This window comes from Semicossyphus pulcher, unplaced genomic scaffold (genome assembly GCF_022749685.1).
Source record: "Semicossyphus pulcher isolate SPU_LCO1_2020_fin unplaced genomic scaffold, fSemPul1.0.p SCAF_15, whole genome shotgun sequence".
NCBI classification, from domain to species: domain Eukaryota; kingdom Metazoa; phylum Chordata; class Actinopteri; order Labriformes; family Labridae; genus Semicossyphus; species Semicossyphus pulcher.
The window spans coordinates 5674739-5696472 of NW_027211659.1; the positions used below are offsets into that span (position 1 = coordinate 5674739).

The 21734-nt window shown below is 41.2% G+C and overlaps 2 protein-coding genes across 3 annotated transcripts in view; both read right to left on the reverse strand.

Moving 5' to 3' along the window:
- Window positions 1-418: 418 nt before the first annotated feature.
- Window positions 419-16614, reverse strand: cwc22 (CWC22 spliceosome associated protein homolog). The gene is made up of 20 exons (XM_069663656.1): window positions 16531-16614; window positions 14996-15052; window positions 14642-14877; window positions 13191-13468; window positions 12654-12908; window positions 12042-12170; window positions 11772-11940; window positions 11572-11625; window positions 11336-11471; window positions 10578-10784; window positions 10427-10489; window positions 10246-10341; window positions 9113-9194; window positions 8652-8712; window positions 4457-4534; window positions 2995-3147; window positions 2651-2778; window positions 1667-1768; window positions 1295-1476; window positions 419-1191 (listed from the first exon to the last, which is right to left on the reverse strand). The coding sequence occupies exons 2-20, from the start codon at window positions 15048-15050 to the stop codon at window positions 650-652; spliced, it is 3006 nt and encodes a 1001-aa protein (XP_069519757.1). The 5' UTR covers window positions 15051-15052; window positions 16531-16614; the 3' UTR covers window positions 419-649.
- Window positions 16615-16808: 194 nt separating this feature from the next.
- Window positions 16809-21734, reverse strand: part of itprid2 (ITPR interacting domain containing 2) — a 42527-nt gene continuing 37601 nt past the window's right edge. For both annotated transcript variants that reach the window (XM_069663378.1, XM_069663377.1), the window contains 4 exons: window positions 21586-21691; window positions 20313-20378; window positions 19901-20209; window positions 16809-19801 (listed from right to left, as the gene is read on the reverse strand). In XM_069663378.1, coding sequence (XP_069519479.1) covers window positions 19694-19801; window positions 19901-20209; window positions 20313-20378; window positions 21586-21691 — 589 coding nt within the window. In that variant the 3' untranslated portion in view covers window positions 16809-19693. The remainder of the gene's footprint in view (window positions 19802-19900; window positions 20210-20312; window positions 20379-21585; window positions 21692-21734) is intronic.

Here is a 21734-nt window from a genome sequence, read left to right on the forward strand (position 1 = left end):
TCGGTCGCCCAAAAATACAAGTAGTAGTAAGCTTGGATTTGAAGTCTCATTTTTCAGTTGTATTGCAAGGTAGCAACCAAACTACAAATAGCAAAAATAGCTTAATAAAATATGAGTCTGGAGGATGTTTAGAGTTTTGGCTGACTTGGAGATTCAAAAGCAATATACCATTTCAACTAAATCACAGCTAATACAGCTAAAGAAATGCTGCAACTTCTTGAACTTAATGCATCGTGGTACATGCAGGCATTGATGGTATTGAGCAGAAAACGCCAGCTTTCCATGTTTGCATAGCGCTCACTGAGGAGTGGTGACAGACGGCAGGTTCCTACAACTGCAATATAAAATGTAAATACTGTGAGATTGGTTATAAGTAGGAAACAACTGAAACAAAAAAGGTTAAAAAACATCTAAAGCAACTTTAATGTTTTTTTTTCACATTTCATTAACATCAAAAATCATTATTAGAAAATACAGACAACACAGATGAAGAGAGAAGAAGAGAGAGACAGGTCCCAAATCCAAAACACCAGAGTGAGACAGGATGAGGTGAAGAAGAGAGGGGTGACAGGAGGAAAAGATGGAGGCTTCACACGTCTGTCAATCATCAGTCCATCACCGCTGCTTCAGGACGAAGGGATGAAGAGCTTTATCTCCTCCTCCTCTCCTCTCTGTTCCTGTCTCTGTTCTCTTTATTCCTCTCTCTATCCCTCTGCCTCTCTTGCGGTCTCTCGCTCTCCCTCTTATCCTCATTCTCTCTCTCTCTCGGCCGCTCTCTCTCTCTATCCCTCCCTCTGTCTCTATCCCTCTCCCTCTCTCTCTCCCCATCTCTTTGTCTGCCTTGAACGTCCATTTTTCGCCTCCTATCCTCCTCCTGATCCTCTTCTTCCGGTCTTTCGTCTCGACGGCTCCGGCGGGCGCCATCACGTGCACCATCACGTGCACGCTCTCGCTCTTCCACTTCTCGTGCATGCTCCCTCTCCTCTACCTCACGTGTGCGGCCTTTCCTGTCTTTCCTCGCCTGCTTTTCGTCGTCGCTTTCGTCCTCCTCATCGTTCTTGCGTCCTGCTCGCTTCTTGTCAGAGGGCATATCCTTCTTCTTCTTCACCTTCTCTTTCTTCTTCTTGTTCTTCTTCTTCTCCTCACTTGGTTCTTTCCTCTTCTTCTTCTTCCTGTGTTTGGAATCGGAGTCTGGAGGACAAAGAGGAAACATAAATCACTCATGATGATTAAAGAGCAGATATTTATGCTGTTAAAGAAAGAACTTAACACAAACAAAAACATATGGATGTACCTGAGCTGCTGCTGGAGGAGGAGTCAGAGGAGGAGTCTGATTCGCTGGAGGAGTCTGAGGAGGAGGAGTCAGATGAGGAAGAGGACGATGAAGAGGACGAGGAGGAGTCAGAAGATTCCACCTCCTGCTTTTGGGTCATGATCATCTTGGGGGCGTTCTTTAAATGTTCCCTGAGCTCGTCCCTGAGAGAAAGACAAGAGAATTACGCATGAATAAACACACTGATGGAAAGTACATTGATCCCTATTAGAGAAAGTATTGTACTGTTTTTAAATCTACAACAATCAAATTAAGATGTTCAACAGTTGTAATGTAACGTGGTACATAAACAGTATGTGGGTGTCAGGATATATGTTTTCATGTGTCCCTTACGTCAGTCCTCCCAGTCCAATGGAGGTGAAGAAGTTGATGGCAAAGCGAGTGTTTCTGGGATTATCACGAGGAAAAAGACCTTCGAAGAACGGCTGCAGAGTCCTGAAACAAACACACACAAAGAGTTTGATGTTATAATATTATATTAAGCTGCAGTGTTGTTTTTTCATGTTGTGACTCTTTAAATATGAATGTTGTGTTGCCTATCAATATGAGCCACTTTTGTATTTCAGTCCAGTCCACAGGTTTGTTTCCCTACAACACACGTGTTCAAATCTAATCCATGTTAACGGCAAACAATATATTTTTGTTTTTGTTTAATCTTGAAGATTTTAATTTAAATAAATGTCTGTTAAGTCTCTATCTATCGCTGAATGAGGTAACACAATGGTGACTGAGCCTATGGCCCACTGATGAAAGCCTTTGCACCTGCAGTATTACAGACTGGCTGTCTGGTGCGACTTTCGAAGAAAAAAACACGAGCGGCGCCCAGTTAGTGACGCGTTTTCCATCAGCCAACAGTGGTTGGTCTGCCAGAGAGGGTAGGCGAAGCTAAGCGGCTGCTTTTCCGGTCTCTGGAAGTGTTGAGAGTAAACAGTAATCTACTATGGCTGAACAAAGAAAAGATGGATGACTACAGATACAACTTCAAGTGTGAAAGTGAGTAAGTAAGTAAGTGAAAATCCAAAGAAAAAGAAACAAACTCGACGCTCAGATGAAGGCAAACAGTCTAAAAAGAAAAGCGACCGTCACCCAGGAAAATCAAGAGTTACAACCGGAGCCAGCCGTGGACGTCACACATGCAGCACTGTCTGGATATCTGGGAAGTGTGCTCCTGCAATTACCGTTTATCGCCACAGGTGCCACCAAAGAGAACGACATTGAGATATTCGAGATTACCACTTAAAAATGTCAGTGTTTCATATATCTTTGTTGGAACAGGCTTCAGAGTGTGTGTGTGTGTGTGTGTGTGTGTGTTCTTACGGGTCTTTCAGTCTCTGGTTTAGTCTGGGGAGGCCCATGTAGGCACAGAGCTCCTGGAAAAGGATCTTCACAAAGATCCTGCTGGACGATGTCGTTGTCTCCTCACTCATCCTGATAGACTCCAGCACCTGGTCGAGAGACATTCATAAAGACACACAACAGAGAGAGAGAGAGAGAGAGAGAGAGAGAGAGAGAGAGAGAGAGAGAAATAAAAGGACACAGAAAGTAGCATAAATTAGTCTAATCCATTTGAAAACGAGTAGATTCATGTTTAGTCTTGTGGATTGCATAGCTGTGTGTGTGTGTGTGTGTGTGTGTGTGTGTGTGTGTGTGTGTGTCCTTACACTCCAGGGCACAGAGTCGGTGTAGAGAAGGTGAGCGAACAGTCGAGCCACGTTTCTCAGTTTGTTGGTCTCCAGTCGATGAATCGTGTCGTACTGCTCGGAAAAAATCCCCTCGAAACTCTCCATGTACTCTTTCTTCAGCAGGCAGAACCTCTAAAAACGCACACACAAAAATCACGCACACACACACACCAAGTGTTAATTGAAGCTTCCAATTTGGTCAGAAAGACCTGAACTACCTGCAAGGCTGTCATTGTTGTGCATATTCAAAAAATACAGATGATCTAGAGTGTCATTACAAGCTGTTTAACTAAGCAGAGCACAAACATCCAGTTTATTTATCAAATTTAGCAGCAGTAAATGAAAAACGCCTGAACACTCATTAATTCGCTCCTGCTGATTGTGTTTCTTGAGAGGACCTCTGCGTGATATCTGCAGAGTGCTGGCTGGCTACCAAACAAACAGAGGAACACAATAGAATCTGCATACTGAGAGCTGCTCCCCCGTTTATGCAAGTGCTAAATCCACCGCAAGGTAGAAGCAGCAGCCACCTGGTAATACTTGGACTGAAGACAGCCTGTAAACTGCGGCAGGTGTGTATAAAGTTGGACTGCTCATGGGACGGTCGTGACTCAAGACATCGCCATCATCTTCGTTATGTTTCGATTGGAAATTACAGCTCTGTGCAAATCATTTCTCAATAATTTAACTGAATTGGTCCAATCACAAATCACCTTTTAAGCATGATAATACATAATTAATAAGTAGCAATGTGCACATCCATCCCAAAGGAAAAACCGATCAAGAGATCAGACAGAATCAAGGTTTAGCGAGAGAAATAGCTTGCAATGAGGTGTCATACTTCAGCTGCCTCCCTCTTCCTGGCAGCCTGACACATACCCACGTTACAGGCCCTGCTTTAAAGGCAAAAGGTGTCATTTCTCCCACCAAGATAAGTCATCGTGCTATTTGTTGAATGTGTGCAAATTTAGTTAAATTATATAAAAGGGAAAATGACGATTACTAAAGGCTGGTGAAAAGGCTAAAATGTGTTTACTCTCGGGGACAGAATGAGACGATGAATACGGGTTGTTGTGATCGTTGTTCACATTTTTGTTGGTCTATGTCTGTGCATTTTCGAGGTATTTTTTCCAGATCATATGCCTTAAGTTAAACATAATTATGTACCACTTTTTGCAGTCGTTTAGTCGAGCGCACATTTAAATTAGAAAGTGGCACAGAATCCACCTGTGCTGAATCGTTCTAAGAAAAAGGTTTGCACTGTTTGCAATGTTGCTGAATTGTTGTCTTATGAGCACCACAAACTGTATTCTATTAATCTCCATTGTTTAGGGCTAAAAGCAAAATCACTGAAAGAAAATGTCTTGGGAACATAAAACCTGGTGGACTGGCCCTTTAAAGTAAACACCCCTAAACATTTACAATGCAGTGTGTGTCTCACCCCGGCCAGCAGTCCAAAGAACTTCTCGTAGGTTCTCTGTTGGGCGCAGCAGTCCAAGATCATGTTACACAGCTCTTTCTGTTCACACAAAGATAAAAGAGGACATACAGTTATACAAAAATAAAACATTAAAGTTCACATTGTTTAGAGGGGTGTGTGAAATCTATATGAGTCACTTTCAAGACAAGTTCAAAACCATCACTCAATCTGAGATGAGACAACGGCTCAGGACTTGTTTAGATTGTGTGTGTGATGTGTAGAGCGCAGCTGTGATGACGTGTCCTCAGATATCAGTGATTTCTGTGTCTCACATTACACTAAAACACGTTCAAATGCTGACCTCGGCCACCTTTCCCAGAAAACATCTTACGGTACAGATGTTTCCTTATAAACCTTATCTCAAGAGGCGTTTCCTAAACAGAAACTTCAGCCACTCTTAAAACATGACCTTAAGAAGTAGTAAATGAGCTGCAGCAGGAACATAAAATGTGTTTCCTTAGTTTTTTCTGTATTTAAAATAAAAAAATAAAAACTCACACAGACAAAAATAATTTGGAAATAAAAAAAACTTTTGAACAATTCATCAGGCAGTTTTTGTCATCATCCTCCTGTCATGCTTCCCAAAGATATAAATCTCTTCTGGCTGAAACATCGTGTTGTTTTTTTAATTTTCATAAAATATTTTGGGTCTTATTCCCGAAACAAATCATTTTAAATTGGTTTGAATTCCTGAAAATGTAGTCATGTTTTTTTTTAAAACTAGATTTGATTCGCTGCAGTTCTGCCTGCTAACGTTACTGCATTGTGCTGTTAATGCAAACAAACAACAACACAAACAAGAACCATCAAAAGCAGCGAGTTGAACGCTGGTTGTTGTAAATTGTACTTAACTTTTTTACAGGCATAAAACCTTTACACTGTGTCATTTACAATGTTTACACCTTATGTGTTTTTAGCAATGCTAGCTTAATGGGCCAGTAAGTCCACAGCTTTGATTCAGATGTTTAACATCTATCAAATGGATTAGCATATATTGTACAACCATTCATGTTCAGTGACTTTTCCTGGCAGCTATTTGGCCAATACTTTGGTTTATAACTAAATAAGCTGACAACTTTCCCAGCCTCATCTCTACTGTGTTAATAGCTAGTTAGCTAATTTTAGCATGCTAAAATGCTAAACTAAGATGGTGAACATGGTTAACAATACAATACACCAACACAATACACCTGCTAAATATCAGCATCGTCTCTGTTAGCATATAAGCGAGCTAATGTTAGCATTTAGCTCAGTACACGGTTTTTCTTAGTATGACTGCAGACCCTTAAAGATACTCATATAGATCACTACAGTAACTTACACACAAACGGCAAGTTGTTTTGCACTTCTCAGAGTTGTATTACTTGATATACATGAGACGCTCTCAATTTTAATGTAAAAACTTTGTGATTAAATTTAAACGTGCTTTATTTTCTTCATCAAACACCTCAGTCGGAGGGTGTTGCTGTAACGTCTGTGTGAGACGGCGGCTGTGAGAAGACTGCGTCAGAGGATGAGTGTCTTTGTGTGTGTTTGCGTTCCAGCTGTTGTGTTGAGTGATTCAGTCGTGATGCTGATGAAACTCTGCCTGACAAGGTCATCGCCCCTGACCTCAGAAGCGCACACACACACAGCTGGTTTCTGTATACTCGTGGGGACGCGCTTTGTGGATTCAGATTCAACCTTTGCGTGAACGATATGGACACAAACAGTTGATGTCATGATTCTGCAGATGTGACACCCCCGATATGATCTCTGTTTCTCTGGCAGTTAAATCTACTTTCATCACAGTAGATCACTAAAACTACACTCTTAATGGTGAGAAAAATGTGTTGCTTTGTCTAATCATCTGTCCAAAACTCACAGACACTTAATAACAGACATTTTTTTATAGACAGGCATTTATTGCTTGATGAATCATTTAATGAAAAAAATGGTGCAGGCCAAATTTTTGTGGATCCAAGAGGGGATTAATCAATGTTTATCATTTATCAGTACATCCCTTACATGCACATGCAGAGTCCAACACTTCTCCATGTTTTGGTTTGTATCATCACATCCATCAGCAGCTCAAAGAGCCATGTGTGTTTAGTTTAACTTCAGGTACAGAGTGAGAAACTGAGGACAGCTGTTGGTCCTCTGTCTCACAGTCTAAATGCATCTGAACTTGTTAAGACCCCTTTTCTGGTGAAACTTGATTGCCTTGTTTAACCTTTCAAAAAGTTGTGTGTTGTTTCTGCATTTTAATGATATTAAGGACCAAGCAACGGGAAAAAACACAAGTTAAAGAAACTTGTGGTCAAACGCTAACAAAAACATTAGCAGCTCTGTCCTGCCCTTTTTTTAATTTGTAGAAGTTTACACTCCAGAAACCCCGGCTGACAGACGTTCCTAAGATGCATAGTAAGGTGCGTTCCTACATTTCCCGCGGGATCAATAGACTGACTGACTGACTGACTGTCTGTCTGGACGTGCGTTTAGCAAACATATTGATTAACCTTTCTCATTCTAAAGCATCATCTTTTATGGCATTAAAAGTGAAACATACCGTGTGTAAGCCAAACAGCCAAACAGGGTTATTGTATTTCTTCACTCTTGGGCAAGATACGTGTAAAGTGTTGTGATCTTACGTACCAGTTGCTTTGTATTAAATGAAGCTTCACCACATTGAAGCTACCCCCAAAAGAACCTGGCTACCTAAAGTAGGTCATTATACATCCAAGCTATTCATTACTCTTCTTCATAGAGGAGGTGGGTGAGAGGATCATGGACAACCCCTCTCACCGTGGGGAGCTTAAGCAGCTCCTTTAGCAGCAGACTGAGACACCTACCCTGCAAGAAGGAGCGCTACCGCAGATCCTTCATACCCGCTGCTGTCAGACTCTATAACACCTCATTATAGTGCAATAACAGTACTGCAACTATCATCCAACATTCATACTACAATTATACATAATTCTACTTCCAATATTGGTTGTATTACGTACAAAGTTCATATATGCTGTGCAATAATTCTGTGCAATATTTTAATCTAATTTCTGGTTTTAATCATGCTGCACACCACGTGTGTTTCTATCTTTTAAAAATGGCTGGAAGATTTTCTGTGCAGAAAAATAATCCCATGCAGCTTCAACGATATCTCGATCGTCTTTTCAATCCTTATTTTATTACTTGAGTACTTCTTTAATTTGCCTGTCTCTTCAGCTGCTGTAACAAGTAAATTTCCCCTGTGTGGGATCAATTAAATCTTATCTTATCTTCTCTATTCAAGTCAAAGCTAGTTTTTATAATACTGTCATTAGGACAACTCTGCATTTACATTAATAACTTTACATATTTAAAGAAAATGGAAAACAAAAATGTCAAAAAGCACCATTTCTGTTGTACCCTCTGGTGGTAAGTAAATAAGTAAAGAACAAAAGCGATATTTAAGAAGAATCTAAACTTTGTAACTTCCTCTGTCACCTTATTTTTTGCCAACTCATCTTCCTGTTTGTTCTGCATTTGTTTGTTGTTTTCTTTGCCCACCTTTGTCAGCCAAGTTTCATTGTATTGTTGTATCAGTGCAATGACAATAAAGTATCTATTGTATCATTCATCAGAAATCACCGGTCACTTGTTCTTTCAAATTCATGCATCTAACCACAACAGGTAACGCTACAAATATCAAGGTGCATGTTTTGCTATTTGCTTTCCCCGTTTCATTCATTCATTACAAAATTGTAGCCACTGATGACACCAAGGGTAAAGAACAGGTTAAAAAGTATTTCCATCAAGGCCTGACTACAGTTTTCAAACACATAAACACCCGAGATCTCCTCTTTTTCTTCCTTTAGGTAACAAATAGTGAGCTTGTTTATCAACACCTTCTTGTCAGCGGTGTGAAATAAATGCTCACATGTCAGAAGCTGCAGTTTCGCTCAATAAATAAATAATTTCAAAGATGAACCGACTGTAAAAACTGCTGCCAATTAAACGTCAGCTGGTTTTATTCATCCACACTTCAGAGTCACTGATATTTTCAGATTCAGCCTCAGCGGAGGAACACACTCCTCTCAGGTGGGAAACATTTATCCTCATTAATGTGTGTGTGTCAGTAGAGCCTTTTTACATTAGCCAAGCGTGTGTGTGTGTGTGTGTGTGTGTGTGTACTCACCGTCTGGCTGTCAGGAAAGTCCATCTTGATCAGTTTGTGCGCGCACTCCTCAAAGTCCAAACTACAGGAATAAGAAAATCGATCTTTAAATCGATCATCAATATTTGAACAGTAGTTAAATCAGGCGTGAAACTATGTGTGTGCGTGTGTGAGTTTGTGTGTAATTGTCTCAATCTGTTTCAGTGTTTCATCCTATTCTCCAAACCTGTGAACTCTTCTTCAGTGAAACCATGGTAACTAGGCTGCACATGCACACTAATACAGAGGAACACACACCAACACATACCCTGATACACACACACACACGCACACGCACGGCTTTAAACACCGCTTTAAATATCAGTCCAAGCCCCTCAAATATAGCTTGAGCTGTAAATAACTGCCAAAACCCGGAGAGACGACTGAGTCACTGCCTGTGTGAGTGTGTGATTTCAAGTGTGTGTGTGTGTGTGTGTGGGTACCTGGACTGTATAGCGAGGTAGATGGTTCTTCTGAAGGCCACCAGGTTGACTTCGGTTTGATCAAAGATGGTGACCTTTTCATCTGAGGGACACAGACAGAAAAAGGGCCTCTTAAGAGTCAAAGTTGTTTATCATTTCAAAATGTCACATTATCAGACTGTAAATCAGAACGGTGATATGTTAACCAAGGTGTCCGTTTTTCCCCCTTACTGGCTTCAAACTGGATTTCCCTCCATTTTTACCTGCAGTGTGGACGCTTTGTCTCCCCCTTCTGGCAGTGGGAGTAATTACACAAACACTGGCGACATCCATGTCCCCTGAGTCCCTTCTCTTCTTTTAGTGCTCTCTAACGAGGTACAGCAATGGTTTTCCATCTTTTACCTCGCCGTCGATTGACTTCTTTTTTGACTGCTGTTCTTCCTCTGAATGTTGGTTTCTTTTTATCTGGAGCACTGGAAGCTTTGTGCTGCTTTTAAGGATTTTTCCCCCCACACTGCTTGCAGTTGTAGCCTAGTTCAAAGCTACAGTTGATCCCACCTTTAGCTCTGGCAAACCAATTGCTACCGTAGAGTTAACAAGATTATCTTTATTTTAGAATTTTAATCCTGCATGTTTGCTAGCTAGGGCTGCACGGTGCTGCAGCTAGAAGGTTCCTGGTTTTAATCGAAGCAGGCCTTTCTGTGTGGATGTTCCCCCCGTGCATGCGTGCGCTCCCTCTGGTTACTCCGGCTTCCTCTCACAGTCCTAACATGCTCGTTAGGTTCATTGGTGACTCTGAAATTGCCTGTAGGTGTGAGTGTAAAAGGTTGTCTGTTTCTTTATGTCAGCCCTGTGATTGACTGGTGATCAGTCCAGGGTGTACCCCACCTCTCGCCTGATGACAGCTGGGATAGGCTCCAGCCCCCCTTCCAGGATACGTGGTAGAGATAATGGATGGATGTTTGCTAGCTAGAGCTCTTATTCTTCCCTGGCTACCTTACCTATACTTTTCTTAAACTCTCCCTTCCAGGCTGTCTTTTATTCTCCACAGCTCCAGTTTCTTTTGCAAGCTTTTTGTTGCAGGTGTTTTCACAGGATTAGCAGTAAAATTGTGGAATACCCCTTTATAAAAAAATAAAAAAACGTTAACTTACCATCTCCCTCCTCCTCGTTCTCGTTTTCCTCGTCTTCCTCTTCGTCGCTTTCATCTCCATCCTCCCCTGAATCGCTGCTTCCCTCGTCCAGGATTTCTGTCAGGAGAAGACACCTAATTGGTTAAGATTTTTCGAGGAAGGGGCAGCTGATTGGACAGAAAGAGAGTGTCATGTTTCTTACCTTTTTTAATGGTTTTGTATTTCTCCTCGTTTTCGATAAAGTCAGGGTCCATCTTGAACACATCTGAATGAACACACACACAAAGACACATGTTAGGGCTACATTTACATATTTCAACAAACCTCGCTCCCCTGCCTCTCTTGAGACTTACTGAGGATGTCCTCTATGTTGTACTCGTCGTCCAGAGGCAGCATGTGGGTGAACTGGTCTTCGTCGTCCACCAGGTCCAGGCCGTCTGGGATCACTGGGTGATCTTTGAAACCGTCTTTCCTGATGGCAAACATCACCTCAATCATGTACTGGACCCTCTTGTCAATGCTCGACTCATGGAGGACGTTCCTGAGGCGCTCAAATATGGCTGAAAGAGAGACAAGACAAGAAAGCAAGACTTTGAATGAAAATGCTGACAACTGAGATCCTTTTACTTTTTTTTTTTTACCTTTAAACTTCACAAACTTAATTTTAATAATTTTCCTTCTTGGTAAAATCCTCCTCATTACTGTCACCTTTGCAGGTTGCAGCTGGTGTTTTGGTTACTGATTCTAAAAGCAACTGGTGAAGGGAAAACAGCTGCTGCTGTAAGACTGGTGTTGCTGAAGGTGCCTATTTCTGCTGTTTTGTAACTTTTTTAAGTGGCAATTTTATTCAATTTCTCAGTAAATTGTTTGGTTTATAAATGTCAGATAAGTGTCCATAGATTTTCAAGGTGACATTTAAAAGAGTACCTTAAAACAAGGGTGAAAATCTGTATCTTGTTGCCCTCTCGGGATGAAATATTCAAGATTGTTTCTTCTTTGATGTGTTCTTGGTTGCACCCGTTACATCCGACAGTAACGTCCTGAAGTCCTACCAACAGTTCAAAACCCCAACATTTAAAATTTCAAATGGCATAAAAGCTTAATAGTGTACCATTGATTCCTCTCGGGGAAACCTCCGTCAGCTTGAGTCCACACTCCTTCAGGAAGGCGATGGAGACCTCCACGCTGTCGTCAGTCGGACGCTCCAGCAGCAGAGTGAGCATCTCCAGACACAAAACCTCATGAGCCTGAGGGGCGAGAAAGAAAGGAGACACATCAGAGCTGCACATCAACAATCAGTGAAATTAAACCTCCTGTTAAAGATCTCGGTCAGACAGCAGGACCTACCACGTTCTGGTTGATGAGATGAGCCACAAACTTTGAGGCTGTCAGGCACTGTTGCTGGAAAACGAAAGACAAACTGGTGTCAGTCCACAAACAATAACTGCATTCTTATAAAATCGTTTGGCAAAGCTCATTTTTAAGTTTCTTTCTGTTGATCCACTCACACCTGATACAGATGCACATACAGTCAGATGGACAGGTACCTTGAGGTTGCGGCGGTAGCTTTTCCTGAAGTTGAGGATGAGGCGTTTGAGGATCAGCTCTCCGATCTGAGGGAACTTGGAGTTGATGATGGCGACGACGGCGGCATAAACATGAGTAAAGATGGGAGACGCTGCCTGCGCCTGCAGCACTGAGCGAGCCAGCAGACCCCTGACAAACACACAGACAGACAGTTATTCACAGGGAAATAAGGACTTACTATTTGAGTGTTGATGTGAAGAGTTTGTCTGTGAATGTGTGCTATCGCTCACCTCCCCCTGACGATGTTCTCCTGCAGCAGCTCCTGGATGATGTGCACCATGTTCGACACGTTGACTTTGTTGATCAGACCGTTGATGGACTTCTTCAGAGCCTCCCAGCTCATCCTCTGATAGGCCAGGCTGCACAGAGGGCGGGGCATCAGTCACAACACACACATTTTAAATCAACAGTTGATATTTCAGTGACACATTTTAGGTCAGGAGTCAGAACCGAGTTGATCCCAGCTGTAGGGTCGACGAAAGCTGCTGCTGTTTGCTGTTGTTTTCTTTTCAGCGCAGTTGGGTAGAGATTGTTTAACAGCAAGGATGGTGCGTTCAAGTGCGTGCATGTTTCCTTCATACATCTTTCTGGCAGTCTTTTAAGTTATATCTTCAAAATCCCAGCTCATATCCTGGATGTCAGAGCTTCCTTGAATGCACCATGCTTATCAAGTTTCCAACAAAATGATAACACAACTTTGATGAAATTATAAAAAAATAAAACCCTGCCTTAACAAAAGAAAATCAACCTGTGAAATGATGGATGATGGGTAGTTTATTGGATTTGAAGTAAACACAAACAAATGATTGAATGTATAAAGGAAATCAGTAAACCTTTCTTACCTGCTCTTGTCGGTGATTTGCTGCTGCATCATGCGCAGCTTGGCGGGCGGGATGTAAGCTCCACCAGTCCTCGTCAGGATGGGGTCGATTTCCTCTTTCTTCTTCTTCACCGGTGGCTCTTCTGCTGCGGCCGGATCCTTGTCTGTTTGAGGGGAGGCCCAGCGGCCGTGCCTCCTTTGATCGAAGTCGGTATCCAGATTCCTTCGCCTTTCAAAACGGCCACCTCTGTCGTCTCTGCGATCGTCATAGCGATCCCTGAAAGCAAGAGAGGAAGCGAAATGAAACAATGGAATTAAGTTTAACTTTCTGTTTTTATCTTGTTTCATGCATACATTTTATGCACAACATTTTGTTTTATATGCTGTCATTATGTTGTTTGTTTTGTGTGTGAATATTGCTAAAGGTGTGTTAAATTTTTATCAGGTTTCACGAGATCTTTGACATATTAATCAACTTATTTTAACCTAATAAATAGACACTAACATTCTTACAAGCCAGTCAAAGCTTTGTGGGTCTTAGTAAATGTGTGTGTGTTACCTGTTATAGCGTCCTCTGTTGTAGCGTTCCCAGTCTCTCTCTCTGGACCTGGATCTGTCTCGTCCTCTAGACCTAGACCTGGACCTGGATCTGGACCTGGATCTGTCTCTTTCTCTCGACCCAGACCTGTCTCTTCCTCTGGATCTGTCTCTCTCTCTGGACCTGGATCTGTCCCGTCCCCAGGATCGTGATCTGTCCCTCTCTCTGGACCTGGATCTTTCCCGTTCTCTGGACCTGGATCGGTCTTGCTCTCTGGACTTGGACTTGGATCTTGATCTCTGGACAACAAATAAAGAAAGAGTGTCAGTTGTATTTCTTTCGGTCTTCACACGTTAAAATAACCTGACTCGTGCCTGAATCAAGGACAGAGATGGATATAAACTCCAGAAAGGACACTGGACTAAAATCAAGCTGCCAGAGGGACGACACAGCAGCTCCAGTTCAGTTAGAGTCAGTGTGGTTTAGTCGCTACTTTACGTAAAAGCTTGTTGGTATCTGGGGAGTTCTGGATGACAGTAATGGACACAAGTTCTCTTCTATTTGTGATTCTGTCACTCAACACTTTCATTCATTAGAAATGTTTTTAATATTTGTCTACTCGGTCTCTCAAACTTGTCTTGACCTTAACATATTTTCTGTTGCAATGGAAACTAAATCTGCTGACCGGGCAACTTTGAAACCGAGATATGCAGAATCGCTAAATGTTTAATGAGGCCGGATATCTCAAAGACAACATGAATAATCTAAGCACACATTTTGAGGTGCAGAGCGGCTCCCCAAGCAGAAAGAACTCCCCATCATCCAGTCTTAAAGAAATAATTCAACCGTTTGGAAAATATACTCGAACAGAGATGAGCAGATTAATACTCTGAAATATGTGGGTTATATTTGAAGCTTTATCCAGGAGATATTTTAACATACAGATTGGACACAGCGGGGAGGGCGTTAAGTCTGGCACATGCTGCCTTTGAAATCAGAAGCTGATGTCCTTAAACTTTGCTTTTGTATGAATTGAACAAATGAGACAGAACATTTTTGAGCCTTCAAGGTGCTTTAAAGTAGATTGTGTTGGCTTTTGAGACAGCACGGCTCGCTATTTACTCCTGTTTCTAGTCTTTATGCCAAGCTAAGCCTGATAAGTCTCTTGACAGCAGCTTCACACTGACAGCAGGAGGAGAATTTTAAGTTCCAAGGATTTATTCTAACTAGTAGGAAACCCTGGGGTAGACCAAGAACAAGCTGGAGAGATTATGTTTCTCATCTGCTTCAGGAATGCCTCGGGATCCCCCAGGAGGAGCCAGAAAATGTTGCTGGGGAGGGAGCTATCTGGACTGTCTCTCTTAGCCTGCGGTAATCTCTACATACAGATTTCTGCATAGGAATGTAGAATCTACAGGACACGATAAAAGACCAGCGTAGAATTGACTAATCACGTCGCAGCATTTGCTTACTTTGATCTGAGCCACGCTGCTCCTAATCTTCCTCATTGCCCCGTTATGTTCATCATCACTGCTGCTGCTGTCGTCATCTGAGCTGCTGGACTCAGCGCTCTTGGAGGCGGGGCTCCCGGAGGTTGGACGGTCTGCAGGACTGGCCTGGGGGGAAGGCTTCTCTTTGGGGCTTCTGTCGTCGGAGACTGCCTCCTTGGGCCCCGCTGCCGCAGGACTTGACTCGTCTTCTGAAGGTCCTGGAAACAGAAAGAGAGAGAGAGAAGTGGTGAATTACAAAGCCTACCAGTACTAGAAGTAGCAGCTACTGGTACTGTTACAGTTCTGACAACAACAGGGACAGCATGTTCTACTCACCATTGTTTTCTCTCTGTGCAGGACTGGGGCTTCGACTTCTGCCTGGAGAGTCCATACCTGAGAAACACATAACAACCATCACAAATGCGTCATACATAAAGAAAGGCGGAAAGATTCTTTTGGTTAAACAAGATGTCTTTAAATCACAGATATTTCATATTTTCTTATTGATATTTAATCCAATATAAAGAACAAAACCAACAATGTGTTCATCACGCAATAGTTTCTGTCCCTCCGGTCTTTGGCTCTCGGCCCAGAGTCCATTGGTTCTTACTCTAGACATAAACCTTTAAAATGACTCACATTTGTGTAGGTTAATTTTTTGAAGCATGCTAAGAAATTTGAGAAGAATTGCTGCCCCTTCCTATTGAATAGAGTTGAGGTGAGACTCTTAGGTGCCTTCTTTAGGAGGTAGATCCAACTGGTAGGAGACCCATAGTAGACCAAGAACAAACTGGTGGAACTGCATATCTTATCAGACCTAGGGACACCTTAGCATCCCCAGAAGGAGCTTGCTTAGCCTGCTCCCTCCACAACCCAGACCCAGTTAGAAAAGGTTACTGAATGGATGGCTTACTGAGTTATTTACTTAAGCAGCTGGCTAACATAGTTTTTAGTCAAATTGATTTTTTTGAAGGTCAGTGAGTGTATCCGAAAGCAGGAAAAACCACTATAATTACTCTCAACATTTAAGAATTGGAATAAGGCATACCTTGCTCAATGTGCTCTTGACAAACAAGCAGGTACACAGGCTGAATCTAACATTTGATTACAATTATTTTTAGGATTTTAATGATGATTAATTTGCTCTATAAAACATTGGAGAGCAAAGAGTATATTATATTCTCTAATGTTCAATAACTAAAGGAAAAATTGTATTTTTAGATGCTGAGATAAACAAAACATTTAGTTTTAGCTTCACAAATCAATTAAATTATTTTTTTAAAGTTAGTTCCATGCTTGTTTTCTGACAATAAACTTATCTACTACCGTCTAAGACGTTGTTTTCGATTTGCAAATGTCATGTCATTCGAAAGGGACAAAAACATATTTCCAAAAGAAGGCAAATGAACACAAAAATACCTATCCCGCTCCCGTTTAGTTATTAGGATTAACCAAGTGATTCGTTAAAGACAATGTTAAGTGTATAGCGAGTTTCAGGTAATGTTGTTAAATGGGATTAGATTTCCCTGTAGCTAGCGTTACAGGAGGAGCTAACACTATGTTAAGTGACCACATCTTCGACCGGAGATCACTAAAGCTAAATAAATAAATGCGTACGTCTAAAATGTGCCATTCATGGACGTTCCAGGCAATAATATTGTCTTAAACGCAACTCAATGAACGTGTCGTTTATATCACCATGTGTGTTTGGATATGCTAAAGTTAGCTAGTCGGCTAATGCCACTTTAGCCACAGCAAGTTAGCTTACCTGCTAGTTATTGGGTAAAACCTCACGAAATTTGCTTTTTCGTCTTGAAATAAAAAAAGTTTTCGTTTTGATATATTTTATTTTGCTTTTAATGTCCGCTTACCGTTCTGTATTTGAACTTTTAGCCCCTCTGTTAAATCAGCGTCGTTCTTCTAACGGAAAACTTCCTACAATTAATTCAAAGTACTTCCTGGTCAATGATAGCTTCCGGATTTCACAATAAAAGTTCTCCGACTTGTATGGAGCGGGTGTCTTTTAAGTCGCCACCTGGTGGTGGTAATAATTATGTCCTCGAAGGATATAATGTTTTCAGCCATTCATGTTTATGATGTACATAGAACACACACACAAATATGGTATTTAAGAGGCAGCACTCATCTGTACTGAAAATAAATACATCTTTATTATTCTTATCTCTACAGAGTGATCCCTCCCCTGCTTCCCACTGACAGGACATCAATAAAAAATACACATCATTATTAATAGACACATTGATAGAAATTAATAGAAAGCAAAAGTCAGACAGTGACTACAATTAGAAGTGTAAAGGATTCTTGATCAGTTAAAAAAAATATAAAAAAAAGCAGATAAAGCCTCACAGTGAGTGTTGGTCCCGCAGAGCAAGGTTTGTGAACAGTGAGGAAGAATAAAAGTTTTCTACAAACAAAAAGTCCAAAAGAGGTGAAGAAAATCAAAGGTTAGATTATTCAAATTCTAGTTAAGAGCACTGAAAGTTTACAATCTGTGCAAATGATCAGAATCATTAACCCTTGAACTTAGTTTCTCTTCACCGTAAATTGTTCCCAATGATCAAGAAAAAACAACAAACAAATCATTCATAACATTTTTCCAAAAGTTCAGCTTTCTGTAGCAAAAATTTCTAATGTGAGTCTGTAAGGGATTTTTTTCACAGAATCAATGAAGATGATAAAAAAAAGGTAGGGTTAAAAAAAAGTGTTTGTCTTGATCGACAGGTCTCTCAGGCAAACACACTCAGCTGTGTTGGATGCTTGTTTTTTTTGTCTCAGCTTCTCCTTACTTTAAAGATTTTCTGTCTTAAACTGACCAATATATCTGGAAACCTGCAAGGGACCACAAAGAAATCTAAACACAAGCTGTAATGCAAAAGAAAACAAATGTTCAGGTAAATTGTAATTAACAGATAAGTTATCAATCACTTTTGTGGATTTTATGTGAAGAGAGTTTCTCTCAATAAAAACCAAGGAGCAGAGAAATATTTCACCAGACATACAAGTAGTTTGTGCTGACGTGATGCAGGAAGACTGATCACGTCTGAAATGTTAGCAGTGGTTACATTTGTCAACAATGGTCCCAGTAATCAGCATATACTTTCATATTATTGCACTCAGACAGAATAAGCTAACATGCTAATGCTGCTAACATGCCAGCCCAGCTAAGATTTTAGCTAACCTGCCCACTAACCCATACGCTCACCAAGCTCCTCCCTCTGACAAGTCATTACATCATCATCATCAACATTATCATCACTGTCACCATGACAACTTACCAGGTAACCTTTGACCTCTAAGCCTGACATCCACAGTACCTCATGACATCACACAATAATCTCATAACCTGCTCAGACAACCAGCACAGGGCAGACTGAGTGTGTTAACGGAACGGTGACATCCTTTAATTCCGGATGCATTTAGCCTAGCTTAGCACAAAGAATTGAAGCAGGGGGAAACTGCTAGCATAGTTCAATCACAACAGGACACTTATTCTGATTCATTGTGTAAAACAAAAGATGATAATAACTGCATGAATGAACATCTAGTGGGCCGGGGTTTTAAAACATATCACGACCTCACTTTAAAACTGAAGTGCAACAGGAGGTGAGAGGAACAGAAGTACAATGACATGATGATGATGATGATGATGATGATGAAGATGAAGGAATGCTGACAGCTGTAGGACCGTAATCCCTTATTAGCATACCATAAAGACCGCTATAACCGTTTACCATAAGGTGAAATGTGCATGGAATGAGTAACTTTGAGAGGCGATAGCTCAGTTTGATCCTCAGCAGACTCCTATTGAAGATTAAGGAATGTAACCACTTAATAAAAGGCATTAGAGCATAGCTTAAAGTTATTAAGGCATTTACAGCATTAAATTGGTCCCCTGTGTGTTGCTTTGATAACATTTAACAGGCTCAATTCAGCTAAACGACACTCTCTGTCAGATAGTTTTGTCTCTGAGATTTCCGCCTACATCCCAATACAAACATGGAGGACACTGTGGTTGTAATTAACTCATTATACAGCATTTTGCATTGCTAATTTAGCAAACAACCTACTTAAATACAAGGTTTTTACAGGAGACAGTGCAGCAAATTTTATCGCATTGATATTAGGCTAATTGTTCAGCTATATCAGATGTGGTATGGGTCACTAACCCCACATTTCCTACTGCTGTAGCTTCACAATAAAAGCACCAGCTGGCAAACACAAGCAGTCACAGCAAGGCAAAAGTACTTGTCATCAAGACTGCGTTCAGACATGGTCGCTTTTGGCAACAGTTTAAACACAGATCAACCAGTGCTGGAATCTTCTATCAGCAACATCTAAAGAGAGACAAAACTCCCTGTGACATTTTAATTGTCTACCTATTAGTTTGCTTTAGTAGCACAAAATTAATTCATGTATTGGGGTGCAGGCAGAAATCTAGACGGACAGAGATTCCAATACTTAGAAACTAGAGACATTTATCATTACTATTATTATCATTAGGACTTCTGCTAATGTCCTGATCTGATCTCAGATGTAGCTGGGGGTACATACAAAAGTAATGGGGACATCCACAGGACCGAAACAAGTAGTGGTGATAATGAAAGTGTACTGTAAGCAGTGTTAGATGTAGTCCTTGTAGTATTAGTGGCAGTGGTTGTAGTTTAAGGCTTTGATCATAACAGTTTAGAAAAAAGGAAACAGGATCAACACATCATTGATAGTGGTTCCACGGGGACAAGCTTCCCAGCATGCATCACACCAGCACACTGGTTTGTCGTAAACGTCTTTGTCACCCGCTGCATCCTTTGCCACAGGTGCTGTGGGCGGGGCTTTCTCACATGTAGGCGATGTGTTCCTCGGGTCATCAGTGTTACAGACATACAGTGTTACAGACACATAGTGTTCCACGCAGACAGTGTTACTCAGCTATACAGTGTTGCACACAGACAGTGTTGCTGCTCAGGCTGTGGTTACAAAGGCTGAAGGGTGAAAGAGGCGGTGCTCTGCTGTTGGCTACAGCGGGTGTTGCCTGGCAGGTAGAGGCGATAGCTGTGGCGACACGGTAGCCAGCAGCTCGCTGTATATCTCCCGTCGGACCTCCTTTGCGACGCTATCTCGGATCTGTAAAACAACAGAGTAGTTTGACAACACAATTAGAGATGAACATTTAAATAGCCACTTCCTTCACTCAAGCTTCGATAAACTTCTGCTGACAGTTACCTCTCTGATGAGCTGCTGCAGGTTCTCCACTTTGAGTCCTCCTTCTGCTCCCTCCTCTTCTGGTTCTTCTTCACCTCTTCCTCCTCCTCCTGTCCTTTCTTGCTCCTCGTCCTCTTCTTCCTCAGTGAGTGTGTTGGGTCGAGGAGGGAGGACAGGGGTTATGTTAATTGATGCTCGGTACACGCCATTATCTCCTCCACCTCCTCGGACCGGACTGGATGATCTGGTGGAGGGGGCGGTGGAGGGGGCGTTCCTGTCGTAGCTCAGCTCTGACTGGAGGTAGAGCTGCTCTCTGAGGAGGTCTGACACCTGGAGAGACACAAGAATAGAAAAGAAGGTTGTACATTCAGACAAAATGTAGTATTATAACCTTTATGTGTGTGTGTGTGTGTGTGTGTGTGTGCGCGCTTACCGGCTCCATGGCTCTCAGTGCAGAGGCAGTGGACAGACTTTCCACACTGGTGTCTCTGTGGAGACCCTGATGAAGAAAGCAGGACTATCAACATGAGTACACAAAATGGTGTATAATATTGTGTTCATACCCTTCAGAGTTTGTGTTGTTTGTATACCCTTTGATGTGTGCGTATTTTGTTCATTTATATCTTGTGTTGTGTATGTATTGTATTAGTATATGCCCTGTGTTGGGTATGTATTTTGTGTGTTTATACCCAGTATCGTGTATGTATTTTGTTCGTATATACCTTGTGTTGTGTATATATTTAGAGTGTATCTACCCTGCGTGTGTATATATTTACTATGTAAATACCCTGTGTTGTGTGTATATATTTTGTGTGTATATACCCTGTGTTGTGTGTATATATTAAGTGTGTATATACCCTGTGTTGTGTGTATATATTTTGTGTGTAAATACTCTGTGTTGTGTGTATATATTTAGTGTGTATATACTCTGTGTTGTGTGTATATATTTTGTGTGTATATACTCTGTGTTGTGTGTATATACCCTGTCCTGTGTATGCATTTTGTGTGTATATACCCTGTGTTGTGTGTATATACCCTGTCCTGTGTATGTATTTTGTGTGTTTATACTCTGTGTTGTGTGTATATATTTTGTGTGTATATACTCTGTGTTGTGTGTATATCTCTTGTGTGCATATACCCTGTCCTGTGTATATATTTATTGTGTATATACCCTGTGTTGTGTGTATATATTTAGTGTGTATATACCCTGTACTGTGTATGTATTTTGTGTGTATATACCCTGTGTTGTGTGTATATATTTAGTGTGTATATACCCTGTACTGTGTATGTATTTTGTGTGTATATACCCTGTGTTGTGTGTATATATTTAGTGTGTATATACCCTGTACTGTGTATGTATTTTGTGTGTATATACCCTGTGTTGTGTGTATATATTTGTGTGCATATACCCTGTCCTGTGTATGTATTTTGTGTGTATATACCTTCCGTTGTGTATATATTTAGTGTGTATATACTCTGTGTTGTGTGTATATATTTTGTGTGTATGTACACTGTCTTGTGTATGTATTTTGTGTGTATATACCCTTTAATGTGTAAGTATTTTGTTTGTACATACCTTCCGTTGTGTATATATTTAGTGTGTATGTACCCTGTGTTGTGGATGTAATGAGCATATATAGCCTGTATTGTATATGTATTTTGTGTGTATACACCATGTATTGTGTATATATTTTGTGTGTATATACCCCATGTTGAGTCAGCTCCATCAGTCTGTCTTCCAGCTGTTGTTCCAGCTCCTGCAGCTCCTCTCTGACTGCTGACCTCAGAGATTGAAGCTGTTCCACCTCCAGCCTGCACACACACACACACACAAACACACACCAGGTTTGTTTTA